The 25226-nt window shown below is 30.3% G+C and overlaps 1 protein-coding gene across 1 annotated transcript in view; it reads right to left on the bottom strand.

The window, feature by feature from the left end:
• Window positions 1–6874: 6874 nt before the first annotated feature.
• LOC122521893 (growth factor receptor-bound protein 14-like) overlaps window positions 6875–25226 on the bottom strand; it is a gene marked incomplete in the record, with an annotated part of 392400 nt that continues 374048 nt past the window's right edge. The window contains 3 exon segments of the mRNA XM_043642631.1: window positions 6875–7682; window positions 7850–7943; window positions 10137–10405. Coding sequence (XP_043498566.1) covers window positions 7437–7682; window positions 7850–7943; window positions 10137–10405 — 609 coding nt within the window.

Genomic DNA, 25226 nt, shown 5'->3' on the forward strand with positions numbered 1-25226 from the left:
TATTTTTTGTATATTACTTTTTTTTTTTTTGGAAATCGCTTATTACGATTTCTTCGTAATATTTATTACATCATTGTTTCGTCCTACGTCATAATCGTCGTCGTCGTCTTCGTCATCGTCATCGTCGTCATGATCGTCAGCGAATTAATTGGGTAAATGCAATTTAGTTGGGCTCCCGTTTAATTGTTTCATGTTAGACAAAAAAAAACAACAAAAAAAAAGTACGATTTATTTCTATTTTCATCGACGTCTGTTCAATTATTATTATTATAATTACAACATTTTTACATCTAAAAATGAAACACAAAGAAAAAAAATACAAATCGTGTAAAAATAATCAACAAACATTTCACTGTTTCACTACCTTTTTTGTTTGTTTGTTTTTTTTTTATTTTTCATCAATTAAAAATACCAAAGCCAAAATAATTGATTGCAAAGCATGAATAAAAAACTGATTACAACGTATAGTACCTGTTGTAATCATTATTACAACATATTATTACAACACATATTGTAATAATTTTTTTTACGCAATAAAAAATAAAAGAGGCAAGAAAACGAGAAAAAAAAAATAAGGTAAAGGTGTGCCGATAGGTAAAAAAAGAAACTAAAAAAAAAGAAAAGAGAGGAACTTTTGTTTGTGTTTTTTTTTTTTTTTCAATCGGTGCGCATACACACGGGGATAGAAATGAAAACACACAGGTCTAAAGTTTCCGTTACCTTTTTTTTTAATTATCCTTTTTATTTGTTCCTCATAACAGACGTCGATGAAATCGCAGATAAAATTTAACGCTTACGTTTTTTTACTTTCTCATTTTGTCAGTCTCCGAACGGGACCCACACTGTCCGCGTTTGCCGTATTAATTCGTTGACTACATTTAATACAAAATATACTTTTTTTTTTTATTATAATAATTTATATCGTTTTTTCCTGTTTTCTCTTTTTTTTTTTGTTAATAATCATCGTAATCATTAATAATCATAATAATCGTAATAATATTATTTTTATAGCTTCTCGTTAATTATTTTTTCTTTTCCTTCCTTCCTTCCTTGCTATCTTTTTTTTTGTTATTTTTTTCCTTCTTTTATTATTATTATTATTATTATTATTATTATTATTATTATTATTATTATATTATTATATTATTATTATTATTATTATTATTTAATTAATGATTTGTTTATTCTTATTAAATCGCCGATAAGACACCGCCCGGATCGTTTGAGAAACGATCGCTTCGTCCAGTTCGAATGAAAACGATTTGTTCTTAAAACAAAAAAAAAACAAAAACAAAAACAATACCAAAAGAAACATTTTTTGACTGAAAAATCTTTATGTATCAGGGTGAATAATGAGAATAGAAGAAAAATAATAATTAAAAAAAAAAAAATATATAAAAAAATTAAATTGATAAGAAAAGAAAAAAGAGAAAGATAAACACACGCACACAAATCCGAACGTGAAGATAGGGGGTGGTGGGGGTTGGGGTGTTGTGGAGGTAATTAGAATCACGTGAACCGACATGAATAATCAAAATTGATTGACCGCTATCAAAATTGATTTTCAAATGATCGGAACTACGGAAAGAGGAGGATTTGAGAGGGAGAAAAAAAAAGAAAAAACAAAGTAAAAAGATATTCGATTGAAAAGAAAATTTTTGAGCGAGAATTAGGAATAGGAGAGGAATTAGAATAAGAGAACGGGAGATTGGCCTAAATAGACATATTTACAGGAAAGGCCGAACGCGAGGGTGTGTATCTCTTTTTTCTTTTTTTTTTCTACGAAGATTTTTTCTTGTTTTATTTTTTTTCAGTTTTTTTTTTCTTTCTTTCTTTCTTTTTTTTTCTAGCCGAGAGGAAAAATTTCGAGCTCGCTCCTATAAAAATCTAAAACTCAATGTAGACAATGGTGGATGTATGAAAAAAAAAAAAAAAGAATAAAATTATAAATAATATATATAACGAAAGAGAAAATTACGAGAGGAGAGAAAAGAACTAAAAAAAAAGAAAGCAAACGAAAAAGATTGATAAATAAATAGATAAAAAAATGTATTTAAAGATAGATAGAGCAAAGGAGGAACAAAAAGTTTGAAAAAATGGGGGGAGGGGAGAGATTAGTATTTCTACGAAGGAATTTCAAATTTGGTTAATTGTGAACGCGTGTTTGCATAAATGTATTGTTTTGTTTTTTAATATTCACGGTATTTACGTGATATTTAAAAATTCATCTCTACATAAAAATATACGAATTGGGACGAAGAGATCTGCCATAATCTAAGGCCGACAACAATCATCGTTACCGTCCGACGGAGGATTTTTTTTCTACTAAATCAATTGAAAGTATAGTATTTCATTTGAATTACACCCATTCACGATAGATTCCCTTTATATTTCTTATAATCAGTTCTATTTAAGCGTTACTATTCTAAGAACTTAATACAAAGTGTCTGGTTCGTTTACCATTGTTTATTGTTTTTCTTTTTTTTTTGTTTTTGTTTTTGTTTTTGTTTTGTTGTTTTACCATTTTCTTAATTACTTTTCATTTTTTTCTTCTGTTATTCCTTATCCTCAATCCTTTCCGACAATTGTGTTCATTCTTTCACTTTTATTTCTATTTCTTTTTATTTTAATCGTTAGATGTTTTTTTCTCTCATATAACGGAGTCCTTTTCTCGTATCATCATCATCATCATCATCATCATCATCATCATACGGGATTAATTTCTAATCATTCTTTCTCTCATTTTGTTTTTATATTTGTTGTTTGTTTTTTTCTCTCTCTTTTTCTCTTTTTTTTTTATATCTCTTTGTTGTTGAATCATCATCATTATTATTATCATTATCATCATCATCATTATCATCATTATCATCATCATCATTATCATCATTATTAGCATCATATTATCATATATTTGTTTATATATGATTTTTATTTATTTCGCGAGACACGTACGGAGTGTCACAGTTCGACGGCGATAGTTTTTAAATAAATAATCATTGAAAAAATATAATATTATTAAAAAGTAGGTACAAATAGGATCGGTGATTCTCTTCTCTTCTCTTCTCTTCTCTTTTCTCTCTTTCTCTCTCTCTCTCTGATGAATAATAATTAATATGTTCGCGTAAGACACCTACTCCTTCGTCTTTCATTTTACTTTAATTTACTTTAATTTTATTCTTACTTTTAAATCTTTTTTCTTCTTTCCTTCTTATTCCTTTTTTTTGTGTTCATTATTATTATTATTATTATTTTTAAAAATAATTATTTATATCACTTTAAACCGAAAAAAATTTTTTCTCTCTCTCTCTCTTTCTCTCTCTGTCTCTTTTTCACACACGCAAAGACACACACACACACACACGCAGACATATGCTCTCTTTCTCTTTCTTTCAGATTATTTTTTAATTGTCCCACCTACGATGCTTAATTTCTAACACGACTTTTAACGCATTCACGAAAATCGAATAATATATTATTCAGAAATTTATTCTGAATTTAATGATCGATTATTTATCCTGATTTTTCGATGACTTGCGCTAAGTCGTTATTATTATTATTATTATTATTATTACTATTATTATTTATTATTAATGTTATTTTAATTATTATTAATATTATTATTATTAATTATTAATTATTATTATTATTTATTAGTAGTATTATTATTATTGTGTGTCGATCGTACATCTTTATTACTTAAATGTTCCTTTTCTTTCTTTCTTTTTTACTCTCGATTATATAAAACGTATAATTTAGAATATTCATATACATATATATATATATATTGTATATGTATAGATATATCTATATTTAAATAGATTTTCTTTGTTCTTTGATCTCTCTTTCATTCTTTTCTTCGCGTTCTTTCAATATTATCCAAATTCATTCAATTTTATGCTTATACACCATACACACCATACACGCACATACAAAACTCACCCACTCGCATCATTTTTCATTTTCTTTCCTTTTCTATCTCACATCATACACACACTCACTTACACACACACACATACACACACGCATACACATACATGAATCTTTATTCATTCTATTCACTCCACTTTCGTTCCGATCTCTTTTTTTCTTTTTCTTCTTATCATTCGTCGTTCACACATTCTTAATGCAATTTATTTAATTATTTTAATTGAACCCCTTTCTTCTCCTACCTCGCATTTAATTAATTAACAACCACGCAACGCGTCCAAAAAATTGTATGTAACGTATGAGATCATGTCTTTGGAAGAAATCGCTCGCAAATTATCATTCACGAAATTAAATTCGGCCACAGTCAAATTTTGTCAATATTCGACTAGTCCGTATAAAGTAATATGCTTATCGTCGTCGTCTTTTTTTATCGATTTTTTTCTTTTCTTTCTATTTATTATAAATTATCACGCAAAAATTTAATTGAATATTTATTTTCTGATTTTTCTTTGCGAATATAAAAAATTCTGTTCGGCATATGGAACAAAATTTTTGAGCGGCTTCTTCGCGTTCTCGAAAAAATTTTTCTTTTTGTTTCTTTTTTTTTTTATCTTTTTTCCCCTCATTTTTCGAGAAATATATTATTCTTATTACTTTATTATATTAATTATTATACGCATTCTTATATTCCTAATAACGCAAATTACTAGATTCTTCTTCTTCTTTTGCTTGATCTTTACATTTTTCACGTTATCGTGATCATCATTTTTTTAATGAATTTTCGTAACGAATTTTCGTAACGAATCCAAATTTTTTTTAATATGCCTAGAACACAATACTTCAACTTCATTTTCTTATTTTTTCCTTTTTCCCTTTCTTTTTATATTCTTTTCGCGCGCGAGTGATAAATTATGATAAATTATAAATATTTAAAAAAAAAAAAGGAAATAAAAAACACATATTTAAAAAATTAATCAATGTATCAAAGGTCATGTGAGAAAATATCTGTCATAAAATTATTATTATTAATATTATTAATATGTGTATATATATATACGTCATATAGAATAATTTAAAAAAATGGATCTATCGATTGTAATAAAAAAAAAAGAAAAAAAAAACTATCGGTTCGCCGTTGCATTAATCGACATATAAGATTCAAAGAAATGTTTCGATTGATAATAAAAAGATAAGAAAAAAGAAAAATATTCTATATAAATTCAAATATGAAAATGAAATTCGAATTGACGAATTTAAAATTGTATCTTAAATAATAATAATGTACATTTACATATATATATATATATAAATGTTGATGTTATAAAAGATCATTAAGAATGATTAGTATCATTTTCAAATGTTAATTATTATCTAATCGAATGATTGATTTAACGAAAAGCATATAACAATAACGATCGTCGAATATAATAGTTCGTTCCTCGAGCAATCTCAATCCTCGTCTCGAAGAACGAATTCCAACGGACACGCCGTATGTGTATCGCGTGTACGAGTAGTATGTGTGTGTGTATGTGTATGTGTGTTATTTTTTTAAATATGTAAAAATGTGAAAATGTATATGTGTAATTATTCTTACAAAGTTCATGTAGTTGTAAGTAGGAGCAATACTAGCTAGTGTCACACGTATTTGCTTTTTTTTCTTTTTCTTCTTCTTCTACTTCTTCTTCTTCTTCTTCTTCTTATTCTTATTCTTATTTTTCTTTTCATTAAAATACAGCTATTTGTTGTTGTTGTTGTTGTTGTTCATATTAAACTGCAAATTTTGTTCGGCATTTGAAAAAATAACCCAGACGAGTAATAATAAATACAACATCGAAATAAAGATTAAGATAGTTGATTATTGTTTATATCATTCATTTGATTTCAATTAAAGAAATTTATAAAACTTCTTATTGTTGTTTTTTTAAACACGTCCGAGTAAAATCATTGGAAAACAAATAATAAATGGTATTATGTATCTACACACACGTATTGTATTAATATTTAAATACTTTTTAATGCGATGAAAAAGAAAAGAAAAGAAAAATAATTTAAAGTACAAAAAAAGGGAGGGGGGGGGAAAGAAAAGAAAAGAAAAGAAAAGAGAAGAAAATATATTGGTTAAATCATGCGAAAGAAAATCCAAAAAATAATTATAAGAAATGTATAATAATCATTGATACAATATGCACACAACGATGTATCTTCGATTAATAAACACTAAATGCTTCTTTTTTTTCATTTTCATTAAAGAGAACAAAATTGTCTCTTCTCTTCTCTTCCCTTCTTCGTATACATTTCTTATATAAACTCATTTTAAGAGGGGTGGGGGTGGATTTAGAAATGAAGAGAAATTAATCGTAAAAAAAAAACCGAGACGACTATTAAACGATAAAAGAAAAAAAAAAGAAAAGAAAAAAAAAAATTACAATTATAGAATAACCCCAATATATAGATTAAAAGATTAAAAGATTAAAAATAAAAACAAACAAACGAAATTAATCCTGTTCGTCGTTATCCGTACGAACGTTCATCATCTGTAGTCTCTTTTTCTATCTTTTCGTCTCGTTAGAAGACAAAATTAATTACATATATAAATATATATATATATATGTATGTAAATTTATACATATATTTATATAAGAACGAATAAATTCGCAGTTATTATTATTATTGATTCTTTTTCTTCTTTCTTCTTTCTTCTTTTTCTTCTTTTTCTCCTTCTTTTTCTTCTTCATTGACGGAGGGTCGAAAGATCGATATTTTAAAACATCGAGTTATAATCGTTCGTAGAAAAAAAAAAAAAAACAAAACGGTGTTATTTGCATCCCCCAATTATAACATACGACGACACGTCTTATAATTAATAAACACAGGAATCAATCAAACTCGTTCCAGAAAGTTTGAAAGATTTGAGTGGAGAGCCTCTTGAACAAAAACAAACAAAAATATGAATCCTCTTCTTAGCGTTCTTTCCTCAAAATGGAGACTGGGGGAGACATGGACGTATCGTCGCAGAGATGATAGCAAAAGTGACGTTTGGGGTTGTTTGAAGATTCAGTGAATTAAATATATTAAGAATAATTAAGCTACAAGTCCCACTTGTAACTGCAAAGGCAGAGATTCCAGCAACCCGATCGTGTATTCGAACGTCTTTGTTGTTGTTGTTGTTGTTGTTGTTGATGGTGTCGAAAGTTAGCATTGAATTTGTGCACGTTGTTGTCATCGTTTAAATTGTAACGTTGACGTCGTTCCAATCGATGATGATTTTCTATGACGTCTACAACAGTTATGACCGTTGGAGTACCATTTAACGTAGCCCTTCTTGGTTCTGATACAACGCTGATTCTGTTGTTGTTATTCCTAATGTTATTGTTATTATTAACGAGAAGATTTTCCTCGTTGTTGTCATTATCATCAATATCCGAAGGAACGGTAACGATTCTGTTAGTTGTAGTTGACGATGGGACATGTTCGACGTTCACAGCAACGGGTCGCTGGTTCTCCTATACTCAAATACTCGCTGATTCTGTCTTGACACTGAATCTTTGACTGGCGTCAGCAGGTGACGGTGATGCACCTCCATCTTCGGGCCTTGGTATTGGTGTTGGTACACCAGTTTGAACGTAATGGGTTAGACGAGTTGGCAGAGAACCCGAATTCAATTGGTAAAATTCGACCAATTGTAAGAGATCGTAAAATTTCGTAGCCCCCTTGTCTAACGTGTAGAGCCAACAGTTGCGTCTCTCGTCGTATACCTGAAATTATTTCAAATATTTTAGTTTTTTCATGTCGATTAATAATATCTGGATTAATATTGTTCCGATTTTTTTAATTGTTATTATTGGTGAGTGATATATTCATATATTAGGATATACAGTTAAAATATGACGTAGTGTGTAGTTAAAAGTATTTATTCTCTTACCGGTTGAATCTGAGCGTGAAAGACCTTGTCGCTGTACTTGTAAGTCAAGACGTAGGCCCCAGGATTGCTTTTGCTCTCTCTAACCAGGAAGACTCTGGAACAAAAAGAAGACAGGTGATTGGCAGACCCTTGCAAATACGAGAGAGACTTCTCTTCAAGCTTCAAGAGAATCTTTTCTTTCCTTTCTTTCTTTCTTTCTTTCTTCCTTCCTTTCTTTCTTTCTTTCTTTCTTTCATCCTTTCTTTTCTTTTCCTCCTTCCTTCCTTCCTTGCTTGCTTTCTTATACTATCTCCCGAAGCGAATCGTGGTATATAAATTAGTGTGGTCGTAAAAAGAGGATGCTGTGAACGGGGTGGCAGAATGAAAAGAGAAAGAGAGAAAGAGAGTCGTAAAACGATTACTGAGCGACCACGAGATCGTAAAACTCAAGACTTCAGAAAGAGAGAAAGAGAGACTTCTTAGTCGTCTTCTCTCTGAAACTTTTCTCACCAATCTTCCGTTCCATCTTCTGTTTATCTTCTTTTCCTTTTCGTTACCGTATTACTGATTTTACAATAAATTCTCTTACTGATAGGAAGAAAAGGAAGGATAAGATAAGAAAATTGAATAAACGAAACAAGGAAGTATACAGTGGGGACTCATTTATAACGCGATTCATAATATTATATATTCATTGTATGAACATTTTTCTATTCCAATATGATTTACTTACCAATTAGATTTGATTTTTATCGAAATAATTTATCCTCATTAATTCGTATAAATAACTATACTGAGACCTATTATATTATCTCAAACTTTAGTTACTGGTTTTTCGCGAATTCGTACTTTACTTTGTTTATTCTTCACACACGAGGATTCGAACCCACGACCATCGAATTACTAGACCGAGCTTTTAACCACTACGCCAACCGCTACTTTTTCGTACTTTACTTATCGTTAGTTATTAGAAAAGGTGAAAGGATGGGATGATATGAGAAAATGAGAGAGAAGAAAAAAGATAGAAAATTGAGGATAAAGGTATTTTTGTTTTTCTTTTTTAAATTAAAAACGATTTTCAAGTTGGACCGATAGAAAAATGAATGTTCGAGTATGTAGAAAGAGAAGAGAGAAAGTGAAGAAAGAAAGAAAGAAAGAAAAAAAGAAAGAGATAGATAGAGACAGTGATAGAAGAGACCAACCACCATTTCCATGCGAATTCTCTCTAATCTTCCCTTTTTTTTCAGAGGCGTCAATATGTCTCTCTCTCTCTCTTTCTCTTTCTATAGTTTCTTCTTTCCATTCTTTCTTTCGTGTTTCGCTTCGTTCCGAGAAGACACGAGATTATGCAAATTTATGCGAAGCTTCGTGCGGACGGGCAAACCGAGAGGATAAAACTACGTGATCGTTGTGCGCTCGATTACGTTAGCCAACAATAAATGGAAAAGAGAAAGAGAAAGAGAGAAAGAAAATCAAGGTAAAGAAACGAAAGGAAGAAATAAAGAAAGAAAGAGATAGAGAAAAGGATCAAATGTAAAAGATAGTGTCGTTAATTAAACATCTATTCCTCGCGATTCTTGGTTTTGGTTCTAAAGAAATCAAGGCCGAGGAAATAAAAGATTGAAAAAAAATATGGAAGAAAAAAAAAAAGAAGAATAACGACGTGAAAATGAATTAATTCAAGACGTAACTAACGTGTTTAAATCTCAAAGAATCTTAAAGTAGGTTTCTTTTAGAAAAGGAAGAGTAAGGATTCTCTCTCTCTCTCTCTCTCTCTCTCTCTCTCTCTCTCTCTGTCGTTGACGGGTTCTTCAACGTAATAAGAAGAAAAGTGAAAAGGTAAGAAGTAATCTCAATGATGACAATCGTGTTAAAGATTATTATACAACCATTATTAAGTAAGGCAAGATTTTTTTTAACTTTCTTTTTTTTTTTCTATCTTCTTCCCTTTTTTTCTTTTTCTTTTTTAATTCGACAAGAATGATAAGAAAAATATAGTTCATGGTTACGTAAGCTTATTAGTTCGATGATTTATCTATCGATAATATTAGTTAACATTGTTATATATAAATTGTCATTGATAATTATTAATTTTTTTTTTTTATATTTTATTATTATTTTTTTTATTTTATAAGATTTTATTTCCATACGAGATATAATTATTTTCTAATATATATTTTTGTCGTGATATAAAAAAAAAATAAAGCACAAAATAAAAGTATCATTTCTCGAGATGAAAGGGAATAAAATTGAAAAAAAAAAAAAAAAGAAGAAGAAAAAGAAGAAAAAAAATAAAATAATTTCTTACCCATCGACCGAGCCATGATCCCTAATAATGGCAGCCGCGATATCCCTTTTGAGGCCACCATGAAACCAAGGTTGGAGAACGTGTATACCACCATCGAGACCATGAAGCCTGACCATTGCACAGCCTGATGGTGTACGTGAAAAAGGCCTCCATCTTCGTCGCCAGATTATACCTTCGCTCTCAGCTATGTCCTTTGCTTCCTTTGGATCTTCAACTATCCTTCCAACGCTACCAGTGAAGTCCATCGCAACACGGGATCTCACCGATTCCTGTAATAACAAAATGAAAATTACATAATTAATTATTAATTTCATTTTTTTTTCTTTTTTGAAGTTATGCTTCTTTTGACGCGTTGGGAAAAATGTAATGGGGAGTGATTTTGTTCCGAGCGTCTGGAAAAACGACACCATGAAGTTTGTCGGTATTTAACGACGCGCGGCAAAGCGATTTCAAGTATACGGCATGAAGTTGTCTTCTTTTCTTCTTCCCCTTTTTTCTCAAGCTGGTCACCCATCCAAATACTAATCGTACTCAGCGCCGCTTTACGTAAATGATCGAAGCGAGAACTAATGCTGTAACCGCGCCATAGCTATTGACGCGTGAAGTAATTCGATATATCTCTCTTATATTTAGTATGGACTGATATCTATATTTTGATATTTTCTTTTTCTTTTTTTTATTCTTTCTTATATATATATAATAATAATTATTATTTTTTTAAGTTATTTCTTTTCTTTGAGGTTTTTTTTTGAAGTTATTTTTGAGGTTATTGAGGTTATGTTCGTTTTGGTACGGCAAAGAAGTATAACTTCTTACGTGCGTACATAAGTACACACACCAGTTTTTTTTATGTATTACATTATGTTCATAATATTTCGATTAGAAAAAGAAAATATCGAAAGAAACGCGTATCACGGCGTATTTTATATACTTTTTTTTTCTATAAGTATCATTTTGTTTTTGATTTTATAGAACATTATTAATTTACGCTTACAAAAGGAAACAGATTTAATAGCTATAGATAATTTATAGATAATTTAAAAATATAATAATCTAAAAATAAATTTATAGATAATTAAATAATATTATAATAATTAATAATATTTTAATATAATAATAATATATATATATATGTAGGCGTGGGTGTGTGTTAAGAAAAAAAAGAAAGAAAAAAAAGAAACAAGAAGTAAAGAAGAACGTTTTCGAATCGTTGAATAATCTGAAAAGGTCAAAAATACATGCACGCATACACAGGAACACACGCACATACACTTAGACGGTTCTCGACATAGCATGAACGATAAATTAACTCGCTTAAACGAGAACTCAAAAATGAGTTTGACATGGTTTGGTGTAGGACTACTTTAGGAGGATAGAACGATCCTCTTCTCATCCTCCTCTTCCTCCTCCTTCTCCTCCTCCTTTTCTTCCACTCGGTGTAAAAGAGGAAAGAAGTGGTTGTTAAATCGACGAACGAATGACACGGAAGACGTTTCCTACTCTTAACTACACCTACGCTCGGATTATTCGACAAGATTCGAAAAAGAAAAAGAGAAGAGAGAAAGAGAAAAGAAAGAGAGAGAAAGAGAGAGAGAGAGAGAGAGAAATGTTTGAAAACGTATTTAACGAAAACCGTATATAGCTGCTATATAAGCAAAGAGGAAGAGAAGTTTACGAAGGAGAGAGATCTTTTCCTTTGGAAACTTATTGTAAAGGAAGGTTCCTACTTTCTTTTACGAGCCATCTCACGTGAATACGTAATTTATTCGTCGTCTATGGTTCCTTTGAGAAATAAAATAGCGTATATTATACGTAGGTATGAGTATGGTTCGTAAAAAGTGTTACCCAATTGTTTCCACCGAAACTCTTAGGATTACGAATTTTATTTTTATATATATATTATATAAAATTTATAAATTAAATTATTATATTATAATTAATTATAATATTATTAATATATATAATATATATATTATATATATTTGTTTTATTTTTCTTATTTTATTCTTACATACGTATTCACTCGAGACAAATGTTGTAATTGCAATTTAAATTAATCGATCCCGTAGAAAATATTTTACGATTAATCTATTATTTTCTTTACCTTTCTATTTCGTTTTTAAATTTTTTTTTTTTGAGATGAACGATTTTTGAGTTTTCCCCCGTTCCCGTAAATAATTTAATAGTATTCGATTAATTTTTATCGATTCCCTGTTCGATCGGAAAAAAATAAAACGAAAGATTTAGAATTCCTACTACTGTAAACGTATATATCTATCTATAACCGAACGCAAAGTTGAAAGATAAAAGAAGATGCAACGTTAGGGGCTATTCTTTCTTTCTCTCTAACATTTCTTACGGATACCCATGGAGGAATAAATACGACGTAACGGCAGAAGCGTTACCGCTCGTGTTCTGAAACCCCTTCCTCCCCCCCTCCTCCTCCCATGAAACGATCATAAATTATGGTTCTGGTGTAAGCCAAGGAACGATCGCAACGACAATTTATCGGTCCTCTTCTGGCAATAACTCCTATGTGCCCCGTAGATTTTCTTATTTTCCCGGTTGCGGAACCCAACCGTACCCGTCTCGTACCCGTGCGCTGTTGCGGCTCGTCGTTGGTTTCTGCTGGTGTTGCTGTTACTGTTACTGTTGTGATTCCACGATTGATAGAGGACGGTGGACCGTTATCATTGCTAGTTCACCGTGAGTGAAAGATACCGTAGTTTCTACGATCTATCATCGATTCTAAGAATTTCTGAATCCATCGAGAGACTTGAATCTTCATAAAAGAAAGAAGATTATCTGTTAAGTTGTTTGAGATACTTGGTTAGAGAGGTTGGTTTGGTTTTGTTTTGTTTGATTTTTTTCTTTTCTATCTTTTTATTCAGAGCTACAGGAAAGTGTATTTTGTTAGATCATTTTTAAACGATTGATACGAATATTTAGATTATATTATGGATGGTTACATTTGACGCGTCAATTTTATATTTGAAGTATGGAAGAAAAGGTTCAATTGTTGTTCGAAATTATGTCATATATCTATCGACGAAAAATTTATAATTAAAATATTTATATTATAGTATGGATGGTTACATTTGACGCGTCAATTTTATATTTGAAGTATGGAAGGAAAGGTTCAATTATTGTTCAAAATTATGTTATATATCTATCGACAAAAAATTTATAATTGAAATATTTATATTATAGTATGGATGGTTACATTTGACGCGTCAATTTTATTTGAAGTATGGATGGAAAGGTTCAATTGTTGTTCAAAATTATGTCATATATCTATCGACAAAAAATTTATAATTAAAATATTTATATGATACTATGGATGATTATAGATTTGAAGTATGGAAGAAAAGGTTCAATTGTTGTTCAAAATTATGTTATATATCTATCGACAAAACTTTATAATTAAAATATTTATATTATACTATGGATGATTATAGATTTGAAGTATGGAAGAAAAGGTTCAATTGTTGTTCAAAATTATGTCATATATCTATCGACAAAAACTTTATAATTGAAATATTTATATTATAGTATGGATGGTTACATTTGACGCGTCAATTTTATATTTGAAGTATGGAAGGAAAGGTTCAATTATTGTTCAAAATTATGTCATATATCTATCGACGAAAAATTTATAATTAAATATTTATATTATAGTATGGATGGTTACATTTGACGCGTCAATTTTATATTTGAAGTATGGAAGGAAAGGTTCAATTATTGTTCAAAATTATGTTATATCTATCGACAAAAAATTTATAATTGAAATATTTATATTATAGTATGGATGGTTACATTTGACGCGTCAATTTTATATTTGAAGTATGGATGGAAAGGTTCAATTGTTGTTCAAAATTATGTCATATATCTATCGACAAAAAATTTATAATTAAATATTTATATGATACTATGGATGATTATAGATTTGAAGTATGGAAGAAAAGGTTCAATTGTTGTTCAAAATTATGTTATATATCTATCGACAAAAACTTTATAATTAAAATATTTATATTATACTATTGATGATTATAGATTTGAAGTATGGAAGAAAAGGTTCAATTGTTGTTCAAAATTATGTCATATATCTATCGACAAAACATTTATAATTGAAATATTTATATTATAGTATGGATGGTTACATTTGACGCGTCAATTTTATATTTGAAGTATGGAAGAAAAGGTTCAATTATTGTTCAAAATTATGTCATATATCTATCGACAAAATATTTATAATTAAAATATTTATATGATACTATGAATGATTATAGATTTGAAGTATGGAAGGAAGAATTAGAATTATGCCATATCTATCGACAAAATTTGTAATTAAAGTAAATCTTAAATATCGTAAAAAGAAATATATTTTGTTCGTCGTTATTTTTTAAAATTGAACAAAGACAAATAGAAAAGAAAATATTAAAAAAAATAGAAAAAAAATATAAAAAAAAAAATAGAAAAAAAATATAAAAAAAAATATAAATAAAAGGAATAATATTAATTAGAAACTTTGAAAATGATCTTCTCTCTCAAGATAGAAAGACGTTTACTTAAAGAAGGCGTGCACCTATGTATTTCACAAGGAACGGTGTCCCGACCTCGCCTTCATCTCGCAACATAACACAATTCAACAGAACAGAACAGAACAGCTAGCTAACTTAGCTAGCTAGCTCGTTCGTTCTTTAGTTCTTTCGTTGATTCTTTCGTTCTTTCTCAACGGATTCTCACACACAGGTTATCCTCGAATGAGAGACCAGATAGAAAGAAAATTGTAATCAATCTTTCTCTTTCTCTCTCTCTCTCTCTCTTTCTCATTCTATTCTCGTTCTATCTTTCACGGCACGTTTATACGACGCTGTTAACCCACGCATTTTGGGCGCGGCTTCAAATGCTCTATTGAGAAAGATTCTAAATGAATAAATACAGAAAAATATCTACAGGGTGAACATCGATATTCGTATTAATTAGGTCAAGATTGATTTTAATAGCTCGAACAAAAAGAATAGAGAAATTATAATCAAGAGTCATCAAATTACGTAGGAGACAGACATTTATATTTTTATGAAAAAAAAACAAAAAAAAGAAATTATATAAATCGAATTGGTGTACAATTAATTAATCAACGATATTACAAATTTACAGAATGTCCATTGTCTTAAAAAAAGAAAAAAAAAAGAGCAACCAATCGTATATTATCGTCAATAAAAAATGTAAAACGATTCGATGAATATTATATTAAATTGATATTAAATAAAATAAATACCCTTTATTACAAAAATTATACAACTGATAATTAATATCCTTAAATAAGTATCCTGAACGATACTTTAATCAAAACCAAAAATATAATAATAATAATAACTTTGAATAAAATTGCCACAATCCAATCGTGAAATCAACTTTGACCTCATTTATACGATAAATTCTTCGTTCACCCTGTGTATAGAGATAGAAATAGAAAGAGAAAATAAAAAATATGCAGTCGTCTCTCTCTCTCTCTCTCTCTCTCTCTCTCTCTCTTTCTCTTTTGTACGTCGTTTTATCGCTTTGTAAATCCTCCTTTCGTTTACGCTCCTCAAGTTATTACGAGTCGTTAAAACGCATTCGCTGTTACAAAGTCAGTGACCGTGGCGTAACGAGGCTCTCTCTCTCTCTCTCTCTCTCTTACACACATACATCTACTCTTTTTCTCTTTCTTTCTTTCATTTATTCTCTTCTCATTCTTTCTTTTTCTAGCACGTGCGTTAGTTCATTCGTTCGTTCTATTCTCCCACTTTGGTAGAGTTCGTCGTGTCTAGAATCGAATATAATGTCTCTCTAATGCACACTTCAACCAAAAAATTTTTCCTCACAGATGACGATGACGATGACGATGACGATGACGATGACGATGCTTGTAGTAGTGTTGATTGTGTTGATGATGATGATAATGATGATGATAATGATGATGATAATGATGATGATGATGATGATGATGATGATGATGATGATAACGGTCATCGAAGTGCTCGAAGTGCATCGAGTGCACCTATCGAAACCTTTTGTCCTGTATATTTCATCTCATCGAACGATTGTTTTCCTCACAGATGACGATGACGATGACGATGATGCTTGTGATAGTGTTGATTGTGTTGATGATAATGATGATGATGATGACGGTCACCGAAGTGCTCGAAGTGCATCAAATGCACCTATCGAAACCTTTTGTCCTGTATATTTCATCTCATCGAACGATTGTTTTCTTCACATATGACGATGACGATGACGATGACGATGCTTGTGATAGTGTTGATTGTGTTGATGATAATGATGATGATGATAATGACGGTCACCGAAGTGCTCGAAGTGCATCGAGTGCACCTATCGAAACCTTTTGTCCTGTATATTTCATCTCATCGAACGATTGTTTTCCTCACAGATGACGATGACGATGACGATGACGATGACGATGACGATGATGCTTGTGATAGTATTGATTGTGTTGATGATAATGATGATGATGATAATGACAGTCACCGAAGTGCTCGAAGTGCATCGAGTGCACCTATCGAAACCTTTTGTCCTGTATATTTCATCTCATCGAACGATTGTTTTTCTCACAGATGACGATGACGATGACGATGACGATGATGCTTGTGATAGTGTTGATTGTGTTGATGATAATGATGATGATGATGATGACGGTCACCGAAGTGCTCGAAGTGCATCGAGTGCACCTATCGAAACCTTTTGTCCTGTATATTTCATCTCATCGAACGATTGTACTAGATTGTGAGCCAAAAGAAAACTTAGAAATTGAAGTAGATATTTCTTTTCTCTCTGTTTCTTCTAATTGTAAGATTTACCTTTTCTTTCTTTTTCTTTCTTTTTTTCTTTTCTTTTTTTCGTTAATTTTTCCCCCGTTTCTTATTCATTTTCTTTATTCTTTTTTTTCTTTTTCGTATTTTATTTCTTACGTCTGTAAACGTTCAAGTTTATAAATCGGGAGAATACGTGTGGTTATTTAATGAAAAAAAAAAAGAATTATTTTAACAGATTGTAAATTCGTCGTGAAATTAATTATATAATTACGTTTTTTTTTTAAGTAAATAAATAATTGATTATTTCTAGGTAACACGTAAGAATCCGTTTGTAATTTCGGTGACGGTAATTAACTCGACCCCGTTCTTTCTTTCTTTCTTTTTTTCTTTTTTTCCCCTATGTCTCTTTCTTTCTCTCTTTCTCTTCACCCGAAACGGTCAAAGCAATTAGTCCTTTTGGAGTAAAGTTCGCGCGAATAAATTTCCAACATGCGTTTTCCGAGACTGGTTTTCTTTCTCTCTCTCTCTCTCTCTCTGTCTATTTCTATATCTTTCTCTTTCTCTTTCGATCAAAAAACTTCGACGTTCGTTCGTTCGTTCGTTCTCATTCGCTTTTCCAACGTATTTTAAGTTCACGCTCGAATGAGAATAACGAGAGAGAGGAAAGGAGGGAAGAGTAATAAAAAAAAAAAAAAAATTGGTTTTTCCTTTGACGAGAGAAAACGATGGTTTAACAAAGTTTCATTGGTAAAAAAAAAGAAGAAAAAAATATGAATTCGTCGATACATATAGATTTTTGTTTAATACCAATATTGATTCGTTATCAAAAAAAAAAAAAGCAAAAAAAAAGTAACGAGAGAGAATGGTAGAGAAATAAAAAAAAAAAAAAACACACACCGTCGCGCGTTTCGAACATTTTGTTAAAAAGAGAAAGAAAATAAATAAAAAGAAAAAAAAGTGTAAAACGCGTAGATTATCGTTCGCGTAAAAAAAAAGAAAGAGAAAGAAACAAACAAACAAATGGTCAAAGGATTGCCTACAATTTTTTTTTTTCCATCAATCCAAAACAGTTTAAACAACGTGACAATTACTCGTTTTTTATATTTCTTTTTAAATTACTTTGAAAATAATTCAACCGGTAATTTGATCGATAGTGGTCGAACACAGGAAGACAATAGACAACTTGTGTAGAAATAATTTAAATAGAAATAATAAATCCATCAAATTTATATTTTTATTATCAATTTGTTGATAACTCACGTTAGGGATTAGTACTCGTTAATAGAACAATTAAATTTGATTTATTTCAGTAGAAAAATTGATCGAGAATGTCAAGGAGATGAAAAAAAAATATTTGTTTATCGATTGAAATGAGATAAAAAATATAATCATTAAAATTTATTTAATAGGATATATGAGAAAGTGGTATGGGGTGGGGGGTAGAAATAGTAACCATGGTTATAATTCGATCGATGTCGGTCAGGGCTTTTCGAAACTGGCCATTGGAGGTTTCCCAGATCTCCCTTTGGTCACTTTGTTTCCTACCTACCTACCTACCTCCCTTCCTCTCCCCTTCCCATTTATCGAGGGTGAGACCAGCACACCCTAGTGCCCTTGACGCTACAAACCACCCTCTCGTCGATCGAAAACAGTCGAGATGGCACGGTTGAGAGTTTTGTTCAATGTTTGTGGGCCCCTAGTATATCAAACCATGCACGTGTATACAAATTACGAGTATATACCGGGTGTCTAGCACGTTTCAATCGATCCACGACTATATTTCCTAGCCCTTAATCGAAATTGTTGATGGGAAAGGAAACTTACCGAAATAAACGATCAACAAATTAAACCCAAAATACATTAATTTCTAGTAATTCGATGATATGTTAATCTTTTTTTTTATTTTTTGTTTTTCAATAATTTTGGTTATTTTTAACACTTCTTTTTTTTCTTTTTGAATAATAATGAAAAATAAGGGAAAGAAAAATGTTATGTCGTATGGTGAATTGAAAGACTTGAAAGGAAGGAGTATTTTGTTTTGTCTTTTGAAAGGCCTTAGAAATGATAGAGTAAAGTTTCGTGATTGGCTCAAACTTCTTGGCAAACTTCCCGTTACGAAAATTCTCTTCCAACTCGTACGCGGAACACCCGGACACTCTTTCTCCTCTTCTTCTTCTTTATTTCGTGTGTTATATCGAATATATCTTTTAAAATTCTTTCTCTCATTTTTTATCTTTATTTCTAACCTTGTCTTCGTTTTTTTCTTAGCGAGGTCAGAAGCATATTTTTCTTACGTTTCCTTACGTTTCTTTTTTTTAAAATAAGAACGTAGTACAATTTTAGCCGCTTTGTAAAATAAGTTTTAACCATTCAGTTTCTTTCAAAGTAAGAATGATGATTCTTAAACGTAAAATAGTTTGAAAAAAATTTGTAAGAAGATTAATTATAGAAACCGAAGTCATCGTATTTATAATTGGGTTTCTCGCGGAAAATTTTGCATTGAATTTTGAATGAAAATTTTGATTACATATATTTTTATTAGTTGTATATAAAAATTTAATTTAATTTAAAAAACTGGTGTGTGTACTTATGTACGCACGTAAGAAGTTATACTTCTCTGCCGTACCAAAATGAACATAACCTCAATAACCTCAAAAATAACTTCAAAAAAAAACTTCAAAGAAAAAAAATAACTTAAAAAAAAAAATAATTATTATTATATATATATATAAGAAAGAATAAAAAAAAGAAAAAGAAAATATCAAAATATAGATATCAGTCCACACTAAATATAAAAAGAGATATATCGATTTACTTGACGCGTCAACAGTTATGGCGCGGTTACAGCATTAGTTCTCGCTTCGATCATTTAAGTAAAGCAGCGCTGAGTACGATTAGTATTTGGATGGGTGACCCGCTTGAGAAAAAAAGGGGGGAAGAAGAAGAGAAGACAACTTCATGCCGTATACTTGAAATCGCTTTGCCGCGCGTCGTAAATACCGACAAACTTCATGGTGTCGTTTTTCCAGACGCTTGGAACAAAATCACTCCCCATTAGGATTTTCCCCAATGCGCCAAAAGAAGTATAACTTCACAAAAAAAAGATAATATGCATTATTATTAATCGGCATTAGAAATTACTATCGGAAAAATTATTCGAATTATACGAAATATTATTATTTCTAAACGTATGAAAATGTTTTCTTCTGTCAATAAAAAAAAAAATAGAATATCAATTTGAAAGTTTAATAATGATCCTAAAATGGAGTTTATTTGTACGTAGAAAAATTAAAATGCTTCATATTGAAAAGCAAATACGAATTTGATATAAAATTTTACAGAAGTAGTGATTATAATACTCTTCTTGCGATTCACTATTATGTACACATACCTCTATAGTATTCTATTTTATTTCAAAGAAACGTTTTACTATTCCTATCTTTTGCAACGTTTGTCCTACGTTTGAAGCGACCCTGAAAAGGTCATGAAAGAAAGAAAGTAAAGATAAAAAGAAGATAAAGAGATAAAGAGAGAGAGAGAGAGAAAGAGAGAAAGAGAGAGAGAGAAGAGAAGAAGAAGAAGAAAAAGATAGAAGTAAGGGAAGAAAGCAGATGGAAAAGGGGTGGGGTGGGGGGGAATATTTAGATGTACGTTATTATTCCGTCATATCTCGTAGCATCGTAAATAAATCTCGAGCCATCAGCATTGAAATAGAGAAAGAGAGGGAAAGAGAGAGAGAGAGAGAGAGAGAGAGTTGTCGTTTTGCTTCGTGGAAAAGTGCATTTCGAATGCGAGTCGCGTTAGATCCCTTTTTCTCTCTCTCTTCTTCTATTTTTTTTTTTAATATTTTTATTCTAGTATATAAGTTCTGAGACATTTTGCTCGTGTAACAAGGACGATATATTCCAAAAGAAAAGTAAAAGAAAAGGGTAAGGAACGAGATGAAGTAGAAGAAGAGAATATATGAGAATGAAATGAAAGAAGATGAAAAAAAGGGTATGAAGATTAAAAAAAAATATAAAATAAAAAAAAATAAAATGATTATAGAAATAAGAAAGATGAAGAAGTAGTAGAAGAAGAGGAGGAGCAGCAAGGATATGGAAAAAGTAAAATAAATAAATAAATAAATAAGTAAAATAATAAATAAAATAAATAAATAAATAAATAAAATATAAAATAATTAAATAAATAAATAAATAAATAAAATAATAAATAAATAAATAAATAAAATATTAAATAAAAAATGATGAGATATTAAAGATATGAAGTAGTAGAAGTAAAAAGTAAGAAATGGAGAAAGTAAACCATAAAAATAAATAAAAAATAACAGGATTAGGTAAAAAGGATGGAAAAAGTATAAGAAAAGGATGAATGGGGAAGAATGGGTGAAGGGAGGGGGAGGAGGGAAGGAGGATGAGAAGAACGAACTCGATGATATCCTGGAGCAGCAGAAAAGGACTTGAACCGAGAAAAGGATTGGCAATCGTGCACGATCCTACCATTAATCTTGCCAAAAGACGAAGACGTAAGTAAACGCGTTAATCTCCCGATGGAATAGTTAATCGGAATAGTAAGTCGATGGTCGTTTATCAGCAGTAATACTTCGACCCGAATACGTGAGCTCCTAAGTCACAACGATCGATAGTTTCCAACTCTTGTGTGTTAGAGAATTACATTTCAAATTACTGGAATTAAAAAAAAAAAAAAGATCGGTTGAGATGAAGAATAAAAAAAAGGAAATGAAATGCATTTAATTAATGTGCGATAAGAAATTAGAGATTATTTTTTTTTAACTAGATTATTTGATCGTAATATAAAATGAAAAATATAAAGCATAACGATTATTCATAGTTTTTAATAATGTAACCCGTCGCACGATGTAACGCAACCCATTTAAATGACATAATATTTTGTTTTATTATGTCGGTTAATGCAATAATTTTACTCAACTCGTGTTATTTTCTTTTTTCTTTTAATTTCAAATAATATTTTATTTAATTCTTTAGAATTTTTGTAAATATATTTATATATTCCTTTCATTTATTATTAATATTTCTCAGTATATATATTATTTATTTATTTATATTTTAATTTTATTTATTTATTTATTTATTTACTGTAAGCCTTATTTTCTACCTCTGCTAATTCATTTATTTTCTCGATTTAAGAGTAAAAAGGAAAATGAAAATGCGAAAGAAACCCCAGCGAGAATTAAGAAATATAACAATTTTATTTTGTCGTTGTTTCAACAACCCACCACCATCATTCTACGAAAACAATTTTTCCAAATAAATATTTAAATTCGACAAACTAAAACACGTTTTTATCGATGATTGTTTTTACCTTCTCTCTCTCTCTCTCTTCTTTTTTACATTTATTTTTGAATCTTTACAGCGAAAGATAAAACAGGATAAAAAAGAAAGAAGAAGAAAAAAGAAATGTTGCGGTTGGTAACACGCTGAAGTTTCTACTTCAGCAAACTTGAAGTTTCGTGTGGCAAACTACTACGGGCTTCCTAAAATACTCGTTTTTGACTCGATGCCTGTCCGTTCGTCCATCCGTTGGTTCGTTCATTGGTTCGTTTTCCAACCCCTTTCTCCTCTATCTCAACCTTTCTCAACCTCCTCTCCATCGTTTCCTTGCCTACCTGTCTGTCCGCCTGTCTGCCAGACATGTTGTAGATTATACCAGGAGAAAACGAGGATAACTTGGTTTCATCGTAACTCAATATTTAAAGTATGTACCCCTACCCATCATCCCTTCTCTCCTTTTCTTCTTTTTCAACGAGATAGAAAGAGAGAGAAGCTGCGTAGAAGATTTTGACATAAGCTTCCTTCCTAAAATAGGATGATAATACTTGAAAATCCATTCTGTTTTATAATGGAAAGGATATCAAAGTAGAATGATTGGACTATACTCCCAAAAGCTTCTACTATACCTAATCAGGATAAAACCTCTATTGTTTTATTTCTACGTGTATCTATAGACATTTTTTTCATATAAAAAACGAATAAACTAATGTAGGATGCGAGCACCTCCAAGCCAAACACTTAAATAGGCATTCGTGAAGAGATTGGACAATGGGCCCTGATAGCTCAATGGTTAAAGGCAGTCGCCTGGAAATCGGAAAATCCGAGTTCGAGTCCCGGTCCAGTCAGTCCAACGACCCAATTTTTTCACGACTCCTACACTAATGATAATAATTTATAGAAAATTTAAAATAAAAAAAAGTATCCTTACACAACCCATTCGGTAGTTGTATATAAATATAACGTTAAATCGTACGAAAAATATAAGGAAACAAATATAAAATATAAAATATAAAAATAATGTTTGGAAATAAAAATAAAAACGATGAAAGGTGATAAAAAAAATTGTTCAACGCTCCACGCTCGAGAATTCTTTTCCCCCGATCGTAAAAAAAAGATCTAAACGTTTAGTATCTTTTCCTTCATCCGGGAGATGCAAGAAGAAGAAAAAGTGAGAAAAAAGGGATTTCCAAGGACGAATTTAGAGTTTCCTGTTGCAAGTTGAGTGAGAAGCTGCTTTCCTGAGGGCACGCGGTTAGGTTTCTTAGGTTTCTCTCTCACTCTCTATCGTGCATTATCATTATTACAAGCTCCAGTAAGGGTTTACGAGCTCCTGTAACCGCGGAAACGCGTTTCTCGTCCAGTCACAGGAACCTTCTTCGCAAACACCTCTGGTCGTTATCCCACTTCCTTCTTCTTCTTCTTCTTCTTCATCTCTTCCTACTTCCGCTTGACTTTCATCATCCACAGGAAGCAAGAAGATCGTTCCTCGAACTTACTTTTAGAGAAATCGACGTTCCCTGGATCGTCAAAGCTTTACGACTCACCTCACCACTTCTAACACTCCCTCTAATCTTTATATCTTTCATTTGGAAACTTGGAATATTGCGATATTTTCAAAAATATAATCATAGTTAAATAACGAAAGAAAAAAAGAGAGTTGATGGATATTAGAATTTTTTTCTAATTATTGAATTTGGGTAAATAAACATCAATATATTATTTTGCTCGAAAGTTATTTCTTTCTCTTCTTTTTTTATTGTAGAAGATATTTCACAGAGAAGCTTTGCGTTGTCAATATTTTATATGAATTAATAAAATATTGATTTAGTAATTTTTGATATAAAAACGACGATAACTTTATGGAAAAATTCTATACTTTCGCAACGAATGAAGAAAATATGTGTGAAGTAAATTATTATCTTCGGTTAATATTTTTTGTTTGTATTCGTTGTTGTAAGGCATATTGTTAGAAAACATAGAATGATAAGGAAAAAGAGAGAAATATTTTATCTAACATTAGGATCTTATTCGAGATTCATATTCGTCGTTGAAAATAATAATCGAGGATAAGTAACGGTACGAAAAGAAGAAGGGGGAGAGGGGGGGTTAGTGTGTGCGTACACGCTTTCACGAGCGATAATTCAATGGTGTCCCGACGTTTATTGCGCGATGTGTATTTACTGAAATCTTACGCCATAAACATCACAATGTCGATAAATAATATTTTCTTCTTATTTTTCTTTTCCTTTTCTTCCTCCTCCTCCTATTTCTTCTATTACTTTTAACCAATATTAAAGTACATTTTTTTTGTATAACGTGGAAATCTAATGGCCATACGATGGATCAATAATTCTACTTATAACTCGTGTTATTTTTCTTTTTTTATTTTACCTTCAAATAATATTATTTTATTCAATTCTTCGTAATTTTTGTAAATATATTTATATATATTCCTTTCATTTATTGTTAATATTTATCTGTATATATTATTTATTCATTTGTATTTTAATTTTATTTATTTTTTTACATTTATATTAAATGTATTTTTTTTATTTATCAATATTTATTTCTTGTTATACAACAATGGGTAAATCCCGTCTATGCACAAATAAACAAATAATTAAAATAATAATTGAGATAACAATACAAATAATAAACGCAATCGTCGAGAATTATGTCGTAATACGTTAATCGTGATTATTAAAATATCGTGAAAATAAATTTAAAAAAAAAAAACAAAAATAAATCTACAATTTGAATCGTGATAATAAAACGTATAATGATAAATCTATATAATTTCGATTATTTAATCGAACAATCTGATCCGAGATTTCGTTAATCTGCTTATCATCACTATTAATGCGGATCCCTAAATTATTATAGCATGCACAATCCTAACTTTGACTAACAACTTAGATAGATAGTGTGAGAAAGAGAGAGATAGATAGATAGATAGACAG

Source organism: Polistes fuscatus, unplaced genomic scaffold (assembly GCF_010416935.1).
Source record: "Polistes fuscatus isolate 324 unplaced genomic scaffold, CU_Pfus_HIC Scaffold5, whole genome shotgun sequence".
Taxonomy (NCBI): Eukaryota; Metazoa; Arthropoda; class Insecta; order Hymenoptera; family Vespidae; genus Polistes; species Polistes fuscatus.